Raw genomic sequence first — 10,561 nt, forward strand, 5'->3', positions numbered from 1 at the left:
CTGCATTCATCTCTATGTTTAAGAACAGTAAAGCAAATTCATGGTTCTGGTGGAAGTATTACTTCGAATAGTACTCCAACGAATATTCTTTACGTGCCATTTCCTAGACAAAGGTTGACAATCATCATTGCTATTCTGACTTTTGACACTACAGCCCGAAAGAGTTCAGTTGAGCTGCATCCAAACCTTTCTCTGAGGTTTCTCTGCCAGGACATTTTTCTTCTACCTATGCTGGGCTTTCCTTGAATCTTTTCCTGCAATATTTTAGGAATTCATATATGTCACCACGTGTTATATGACCCAGATATTGTAGTTTTTTTATTTTAATGGAATCCAGTATCTCTCTGCTGTTCTCTATTCTTCTTAGTACTTCTTCATAGGTTAGTCTGTCTATCCAGGAGATTCTCAGCATTCTTCGATATGTTCCCATTTCAAATGCTTCTAATTTATTGGGACATTGTTTATTTAAAGTCCATGTCTCCACACCTTACAAAAGAACAGAAAATACATAACACTTTGATACTAGTTTTCTAAGATTTAGGCTGAGGTCTACAACATAATATTTGTTTTATGTTATTGAATGCACTTCTAGCCTGTTCTATTCTAACTCTAATTTATTTGGTATAATTGTTTATACCATATAATCCAACGAATAAGGAATGCAAAGAATATAAGGTTTTAACAAAGACAACGAGAAGAAACAAAGAGAACAAATGTACAACACACTGGAACAGTATTTCGAAAATTCTACCTATAGCCCAAGCTATAGAGAGAAAAAAACGTTTATTAATTAGTGAATTTTTGAAACCAGCACAGCGTTATCAAGGGCAATGCCGTTTTGCATAAAAAAAAATAATTTAGCAGTGTTTAAAGCGTTACTTTCCTAGAAAAAATTCCGTTAGTCGTGAGTTTTAATCTCGCTGGGAAAGGAAGACAGACTCATTGCAACAAAGGATGTACTTGATATACACACTTCACAAAATATCTCATGCTAAATAGCCCTATTAACTTACTAAAACCATTCGAATAGGCCGGTTTAAGTAAGGCTGGAAGTGACAAAACGTACTTGTGCACATATATGTCAAAAAGTTTGGAATATTTGAATATTTCATCTTTTTATTGATTTTTATATATAAACTCTTCTGAATAATTAAACATCATTTTGTTTCAATTCTCAGCAACACTAAATAAATCTCAAAACCAGATAAACGATATGCAAAAAAATTATTTATTCTCTTGGAGTGAAAAACTTACAATGTACAACTTATATTTAAAAAGTAAATTAGTATAGAAAAAAATAGTTTTTGATAAAACTAATAATTAGTAATTCCTTAATTGGCCTGTATGCATGCCTGTAGGCGATTTGGCATGCTGCCGATTAACTGGTCGAGCTGGGCTTGCGGAATTCTCTCCCATTCTTCACGGGCAGCATCTTTTAGTTCTAGAAGTGTAATAGGGGGATTGTTTCGCTTCTTGATGCGTGTTTTGAGAATGTCACAAGCATGTTCAATAACGTTCATGTCGGGGGAATTCGAGGACCACTGTAATGTAGATATTTCTTCTTCTTCCAGAAAATTTTGTACTGCTGCTGTTCGATGAGGAGGTGCGTTGTCGTGCATAAACACAAATTCATCACCTACTGCCCCTTTCAATAGACGTACGATAGGATTTAAAACTTCCTCGATGTACACAGCACCAGTGACTCTTCTCTATAGAACCAGCAGTGGCGTACGTGTACCACTCATAATACCACCTCAAACCATAATACTGCCACCTTCAAATGAGACACGCGGTTGGGCTGTTTCTAGTCGGGTTTGTCGTCCAGGGTCCCTCCAAACCAGTGTTGTTCGCGAATCAGATACCAAGCCAATTTTTGACTCATCAGAGAAAATCACGTTATTCCAGTTAGGACCATGATGCACCATTTCTCTAGCCCATTGCAACCTTACTATTTTGTGTTGGTAGGTTAGTTTAGGAATACGTAGCGGTCTTCTACGATATAAATTTGCTGCATTTAGTCTGCGTGTTATTGTTTGCCGTGAAATATTCAGTCCTTGAAGCCTAGAAATTTCTCTGGATATACCACTTGTAGATTTCAGACGATTTCTACGAGCTATCAATGGTATTTGCCGGTCTTATGCTGCTGTTGTACATCGACTTCTACCACTTTTGGGACGATCCCTAACGTCATTTGTATCTTGGATTTTTTTTTAATTTTCGATACAGCACTCTGGTAGCATCAACAATATTCGCGTTATAACTTTGACTAAAACCCTGTTTTAACAAAGAAATTACTCTAGGTATGTCAAAATGAGATATCACGTTTCTAGGCATTTTTAAACGGATCAATTTAAATTTAAACAAAAACTGAAAAAATGTGTAAATACGCCAATGAGCGTATGTGTATCAGAATGTGATCAAAATCATACAAAAATGATTCAAATTGTTCATCATTTTCATTTAAAAACGCTCTAGAATGAATATTAATAACAATTTTAAAACCACCATAGGCGTAGATATATTATTGGTACGTATTCCAAACTTTTGGACATGTGTGTATATAGAATAGTATAGTTAATCATTGTTTTTTAATATTTCAGACATTGGCAGGAACTTGGATACCTGATTATCTATATAACTGGAAGACCAGATATGCAACATAGGAGAGTTGTGTCTTGGTTATCCCAACACAACTTTCCACATGGATTAATATCGTTCGCCGATGGTCTGTCAACTGATCCACTTGGACATAAGCTGCATATCTCAATAATTTAGTGGAGGTACGTTTGAACCTACATATCATAAATTAAAAACATCCGGTCGTCTTCATTTTGAACGTTAAAAGAAAATAAAAACTGAAATCACGCAGCAGGTTTCGCGGCTAATGCTCTTATATTATTCAATAAAAATTTAACTAATATATTGGATACGATGCTTGTTTTGACACTTGACATCACGATAATTAACATATTTTTATATCAGTATGTCGAATAAAATAAAACTGTTTCCTAGCTTCATTGTGGCAGCCGTAGCCCAGTGGCTATGTTACTGGCTTAACAAGCTGGAGAACCCGGGTTCGTATCCCGACAGCGACAAAAGTTTCAATTTTACGAAAAAAAAAGTAGTTACGAAAGTAGTCGTTAAGTCCTATTAGGGGCGCTTTCGCGACCTGAAAACCCTAACACTAGACCTTAGCCAGAAGGTTATACGAACTTTACTTTTTTTTATCTATCTTCACTGTTCACGACTTTAAGAATTCGCAAATTAATACGGTATACCACAGCCTTTTAATTATTTCAAACCATTTTAATAGTGTTTAAATCTGAATGGTATGGTGGAGTCTAAATACATCATATCTTTGTGCTCGTATAATTTTATCGATTGCATATTTTTCATATCAAGGTTTATGCAATTTTATTATGTTATACATATCAGGCTTCAACATAGAAGCAGTGTATTTCTTACTCGAAGTCATTTTTCCATAACACACTTCTTCTATGCGTTGAGAGACATTTACCTTCCTGTTTATTACGGTATGGCACATTATCCAACACTATTTGAACGCACGTTAGTCTCCAGATTTTGACGTCGACTTTCACCTCAAATAAGATCCAGGAATAAATATTTTTCATTTCTTGTCCCAACAATAATTAAACGTTGTCCTTTTAACACGGGTTTAGTCAATTATTGGTGGTATCACACCGATTGTTTTTTTGAAATATAACTCATTAATAAATAAGTCTCGTCAGTAAACATTATACATTTATTTGCTTCTACAGCTTCCTCAATGTTCCTCAGGTATTGCAGCCTTAAATGTTTAATTTTATGTTTCTCTGTCAGCCTTTTTTTATTTTTTCCAGCTAAACTCAAGTTTCTAAAATTCCCTTCTCATACTTTTTCTACTTCCTGCATCATTTAGTTCCCTTAAATATTTTTGATGAATTTTCGCTAAGAAGAAAAAACATTATATTTCTGTCTCCGTAGTATACCTTGGTCACATGCATCTAGCTGTATTTGTGAGAACTTTTTTGTAGTTTATTAGGTGTGGCGAAGCAAATTTTGACGCTGAATAAACTGACACCTAAAAACATTTAATATTATATCAACTTTTTCCTCTTATTCAATTCTTTCAAATCTTCATCATATGATTGATGATATCATCAGGAGATTGGATGTTGAAGCCGCTCTTAATAAAAAAATCTTTTAGGCCACGTGCTTTAAAAGGCAAAGATGTAAAACAACTGCTAGTGCAGTTGTTTTACATCTTTGTTGGATGGATAACAAGAAAGCCTGGGTGACAACAGCTATTTTTACAGAATAATTGAATAATTGCTTCGTGCCAGAAGTAGAAGCCTATATGAAGGAAAAATCTATCGATTTTAAAGTTTTATTAATTATTGTTAATGCAGCAGGTCATCACACTTAAAACATACAAACGTTCAAATAGTATTTCTTCCGTCCAATACAACAAGCCTTACGCAACCATTAGATCAAGGCATAAGTGCAGCTTTCAAAAATATTACATCTTACAAATCACAACAGTAAAAAAAATGTGGAAGCAATTTTCTATTTTTAATTGTTTGTTTCATGTTGCATCTGCTTCCGCTCAAATAAGACCAAGAAGTTTAAATGCCTGTTGAAAAAAGGTTGCAACAAGCAATGCAACCATTCAAACATCGACACTATCAACTGAAATAATAAATTTGCCACATGAAATTGGCGGAGATGGTTTTAATACCTTCAGCCACGATGATATAGATGAATTGCTTGTGGATGATGCATTAAGTGACCATGATATAATTGATCAAACTTTAGATCTAACTTTAGATGGCGTCTTGAGTATAGAAGATGATAATGACGAGGAAGAAAAACCAACCCCCCTCAATGCCAAATTAATTTGGGAAGGTCTTCTACTTTGCAGTAAATTAGAAAATCATTTTCTTATTAATGACCCCAATTCCGAACGAGCCTTTAAAGTACAACGTGAGCTGAAGAACTGCATGTCAAGATATCGTGAGCTATGAAGATGATTTTGAGTCACTTGCAAACGGTACAAATCGTTTTTTAATCTTTTGTGTGAATTTATGTCAGATATCGAAGTAATGTATTATGCAGCCTATTTCTTTTAATTTCTGGAAACTTTTTTGTTTTTGTCTTGGTTTTTTGTAATTTTAGAAGGCTACGGAACGTATCCCTACTGTTTCAAGGCAAGTTATGTCTTTTTTATGCGATTTTATGCGAACGTATCCACCGCATAAAACGAGACCTTACTGTATATGATTTCACAAGGTTGTACACTTTTCGTAAGTGCCGATTTTTTACGGCACTTACGTTACGGCACATTCATTTTATTAAAAAAATATTTCACCGCTTAATTTTTATATGAAAACTCTACAACGTTGCAAATCGACTAAAATTGGTGTAAGTAAATGGATGTTTAAGCTTCTCTCACTATCATAGAACTGAATACTTGCTTCTCGATGTACCGGATAGGATGACCTTGAAGGTTTCACCCATTTGGTGTCGACTTATACTGCATTATTTAGAAGTAAAATGTTTTATTTGCACATTTTAGAATCACGGCGTGGTTATACATTCTGCGTACGGCAGTGCGAAGGATATAAGCGTTTACACGTCTGTCGGCTTGAAACAAAAGCAGATCTTCATTATTGGAAAAGCTACCAAGAAACAACAATCTCAAGCGACTATTTTGGTGGAGGGATATGCAGCACATCTATCGATTTTGATGGCTCACGGTGGCTCTCGTCCCGCCCAAGGGAACGCCAGAATGGTCATACCGAGGGGTCATTTTGGCCTTCCAGGGCAAGCATTTTGTAGAAGAAGGAGGTAATAATTAAATAATTATTTAAATTATTACCAGTTTAGTATCTAGAAAATATTTTTATATTTTTTCAATACTTAAATCATTGTAACTTTCTCATTATTTTTAGTTTTACTCTTTTTAATTTTTATCTGTGAATGTAGAATTTTTGTTTTTTTTTTCTTGATATTTCTCTATTTTAATTGGAGTTATATTGGAGTTATCAGGCTTGTTCAATCATGTGTATCCTTTTATATTGCTTGCAAATTCTAAAATAATTCGGGGGACTTTGGTAAAGTATTAAACTTACTCTGATATTGAATGTTTTACTTAATGATACATTTCAAACCCCAACAATATATTTTTGATATATAAAGATATTTTTAATTTAGAAATTTGTAAGAATATATGTATATTACAGGATAGAAATTTCATGCCATTACTCTGTTTTGTAGACTTACAGAAAGTTTTTAAAATAATTCAGTTGTTAGAATTCAGTATGTTATCAAATTTTCGTACAAAACTCATAAAGAGTAAATAGAATTCCGTAAAAATTTAAGTTCATTACTATTTAATATCATGGGTAAGGTAATGGTGAAAATGCTCAAAGGAAAATGACATAAAATGAAAAATACTGACGTGAAAAACTTAAGTTATGCAGACGATGCTGCCCTGATAGCGAGAATGAAGACGAATTTTAAAGGTATTATTTTAACATAAAAGGAAAACGTTTGAATATGCAATCTTCTTCTAAGTTGCCGTCTCCAATGGAGATTGGCGATGACTTCTGCAAATTTATCTCTTTTTTGGAGGATTCTTACTAAAGTTTTGAGATCTTGTCCTGTCCATTCCTTGATGCAATATTAGTTGTAGTACGTTATACCTCTCGCGTCTGAATATACTCGTATGACCACGATAAGATATCTTCCAAGTTCACGATCTCTATTCATACGTCTTAAAACTTCGTTTCTAACATGGTCAGTCAGTCCATGGAATTTTTAGAGTGATATCCAACTGTCAAGGAAAGGTGTCCACCATTTAAAAGTGGAAGAGAGGGGTTGGATGAGAAGTCGCTACCAGGTGTATTGAGTACAGCATCAACAGACAAAAATGTGGCATGGTGGAAGGCTTGATTAGAGAAAACCGTTGAATTTCAATCAGAGCAATTTCAGAAAATGTTGGTGTAAGTATAGGATATGTCCATAGTAACGTACACAAACTGGCTTATAGCAAAGTTTACCCGCAACGACTTCCCCGCCTTTTGTCACAATACCAAAAAAGCTTGCGAAGAAACGTCTATAATGAAACTTTAAACAAGCTCCATCAAGCAATAAGACAGAATCGTCCAGTGAAGCTCTCACATGGTGTCATTCTTCTGCACGAGAATGTTCGGCCTCATGTTGCCAAAGTAGTGAAAGAAAATCTACAAGGAAAGATATTGAGGATATTAGAGCGTCTACCCTGTCGTCCCGACTTATCGCCTTGCGATTTTAACATCTTTGGGCCACTGAGAAAGGCGTTTCAGGTGGACGAAGAAAAATAGTTTATACATCGCATCGGTTGGTGAAACAATGGGATATGTGCCTTAATTGTAGTGTTACTTATTTGTAGATATATTGGCAATCATTTTTTTCTGGACCAAAAATAGGTTTCAGTTGAACAAGCCTCGTTTAATATTATTCCTCTGGTTAATTGTATCAAACTTCTTATGCCTTGGTTTACTTGAAGGCCCTACTTAAAATAAGGAAACATTTTTTATTAAATTGAGGATAATTACAGTAAATTAAAAAGCAGATTTATGTAGTTTGGTCAGATGATTGACGAACAAAGACCAAAGCAGGGATGGTTGCACTTTCGCTTGGAGACATCCTTTTGCTGCAGTCCCACTGATTGTTCATATCCGAGATAAGCCGTAATTATTTTCATCTTCTTTTCTAATACAATTTTTTTGGATTCAAACGAATTTTTATGTAATGCCCTTCTATGGCAATGAATGCACACATAGCTATATCTTTTCCACATGTCTTTTCTCTGCTTTCCACGTCTATCGTTTCTCTATCGTTTTAAGGAGAAATAGGGTAAAAATAGATGTGTTTATTTTCTATGCTTTTAAATTTTCTGATAAGAAGAATTTAGAAACAAGAAATGCCGTTTACTTATGGCTTTTCTGGTTTTGTCAATACTTTAGTTACATATCGCAATACAGAAAGAAGAAGTGAGCAATAAGAATATACCAACATTGATGAAATAATAGCAGGTCAGAGACACATCATCTATAATTAACTACATAAGCTCAAAAAGATCAGAATTTTATATCCAATCAATCCGACGAATAACAACGTCTTTCATAATTTCACTCAAAACGTTTCTATTTGCCAACAAGATCGAGACCAAGTAAGTCAACTGTCAAATTGACTTTGCCATTCAACGCCACGCCAATTGATAAAGATTTTCAGGTTATTAGCTGGGCAAATTATCCCTGGGATATTACCCAATAAGGAAGAAGAAGAAGATTTTCAGGTTAAATCTGATAATTTCGTAATTTAAATTTTTTTTGGAAGCGATTCTTTCAGGATTGGAAATCAAAACGTCATAACAAATGTAAAATTTAATTATCATCACAATTAATTGTAGTTTAATCTCATATAAAATAATATTTAACTTGAAAATTCCACAAGAAAACAGTTTCAGAAGCTCTTTAATTATCTTTCCCTTAGAGAGTTCGATAGATTTTGTTTTTGTAGTATTTGGATAAGTTAATTTTCTAATCATTTTGTAGGAAAACTTTTCCAATAATTGGTGGTTTGTATTTTTTAACTAGCTGATCCAGTAGATTAACCGAGTAATATTTTGAAAATATATTTGGTGATTTGTATGTTTACAACATTCTTTTATTTTATTAGTAGAATTAATATTATTATCAAGTACTTCTTTTCTAGATACTGAACTATTTGTAAATATGCATTAACATTATATTTAGTACTAACTAGTTTGTGTTTTCAAAATCATGTTTAAGAATTGATTGCAGTTCTAAATTGATTAACATATGAAATATTTGATTTAGAAAGTTCTGTGTAAATCATTTTAAATATTAAATACATTATGCGAAAGCTGTCGATAGAAAACTTATTTTTACTCACAACATATCAGATTAATTTATTAAAACGTAGACCATAGTATATCAAACAAGCTTTGATATTTTTGAATATTTTTTCATAAATTTTTGTCATTGTATAAGTTTAACTATGGAATATACGGAATATATATGGAACTAACTATATGTAGGAATAACTTATTATTTTATTATTGATGCTAACTTTTTATTTTCAGTCCTTAACTTGATTGTAGAACTGGGCGGATCTCATTTGAGGTGGATGTGAGAGGTGGTATTCGGTTTTTGCAGAAAAAGTTGTGTGATAACTTCAATAATAATATTTGACGTTCCCTCTCTGTCAAATAGGTCGAGAATATTAATAAAAAAAATTAAAATATTTAAAAATTACTAAAAACGTCGTTTTTTTTTTCTACGTTCCTTGTTTATATAGCTTTTAAACGGTTCATTTTGGAGCAAATTCGTTCTCTTCTTCTTCTTCCTTCTTGTATGTAGGCTTTAAAGCATGTTTCTTCTTTAATAATAGCCTAAATTGTTTAAATTATCGCACCATTTTTTCTTGGACTGCCAATACTTCTTCGTCTATTTGGTGACTTATCTCGTACTATTCATACGATCTTATCCTCTGCCGTTCTACTGGGTTCGTTCCACTCCTGTTTCCGTTTTGTAACCCATCCATTTATGTCTTCTATATGCATGATCTTCTTATGTTTCGCTTCTCTCCCTATCCAACAGACTTTCCATGATATTCGCCTCGAAGTTTTTTCATCTGTGTTGTTTCTAGTAGTCTTCTCGTTTTGGACGTGTCAGGTCTCGTATATGCCGTGTATGTTAATATAGGTCTAATTGCTGCTTTATAGATTCTTGTTTTTGTGTCTTGTCTTAGGTGTTTGTTCTTCCAAATTGTGTCATTAAGAGACTCTGTCGCTTTACTTGCTTTTAAGCTTTGTTGTCGTACTTTTTCTTCAACATCTCCGTAACTAGTTATATGTATTCCCTGATATCTAAACCTTGCTTCCTGCTTTATTATTTCCCATCAATTTCGATTTTACATCGTAGTGCGTATTTAGATGTTGTTATACATTTGTTTTTTTCTGCTGATATTATCATATTGTATTTCTTGGCTGTTGTATTGGAGATGTGTGTTAATCTTTGGAGCTCGTCTTTTTCTCGGCGATTAATGCGGCGTCGTCTGCATAACATAACATTTCGATTTCTTTGTTCCCCATTCTGTAACCATGACTTTTACGTACTGTTATTATTTCGTCCATTATTATATTAAAGAGAAGTGGGCTTAACGAGTCACCCTCTCTGACCCCGCTTTGTACTGGTATACACTGTGTTAGTTTTCCATTTATCTTTGCATGTATTCGATTATGTAAGTAGATGTTTTCGATTGTTTGTATGTTACATTAATATACAATATGATAATATTGATTGGCATGTTTCTTTTATATAGTAGGTTCGACTTGGATATAAAACTATAGCTATATATACTATGGATATAAGACTATAAAATATAGATATGGTTCATTGTACTCGATGGCCTTTTCTGTGATTTGTTTTAGTACAAATACGGCATCTACGCAGGACTTCCGGATCTGAATCCTTGTTGTTCATCTGAAAAA

General features: G+C 33.6%; 1 protein-coding gene across 1 annotated transcript in view; it reads left to right on the top strand.

Annotated features, from left to right (window-relative positions):
- rdgB (retinal degeneration B) overlaps window positions 1-10,561 on the top strand; it is a 148,854-nt gene that overhangs the window by 104,070 nt on the left and 34,223 nt on the right. The window contains 3 exon segments of the mRNA XM_072541108.1: window positions 2,601-2,752; window positions 2,755-2,780; window positions 5,576-5,847. Coding sequence (XP_072397209.1) covers window positions 2,601-2,752; window positions 2,755-2,780; window positions 5,576-5,847 — 450 coding nt within the window.

This window comes from Diabrotica undecimpunctata, chromosome 8, assembly GCF_040954645.1.
Source record: "Diabrotica undecimpunctata isolate CICGRU chromosome 8, icDiaUnde3, whole genome shotgun sequence".
Taxonomy (NCBI): Eukaryota; Metazoa; Arthropoda; class Insecta; order Coleoptera; family Chrysomelidae; genus Diabrotica; species Diabrotica undecimpunctata.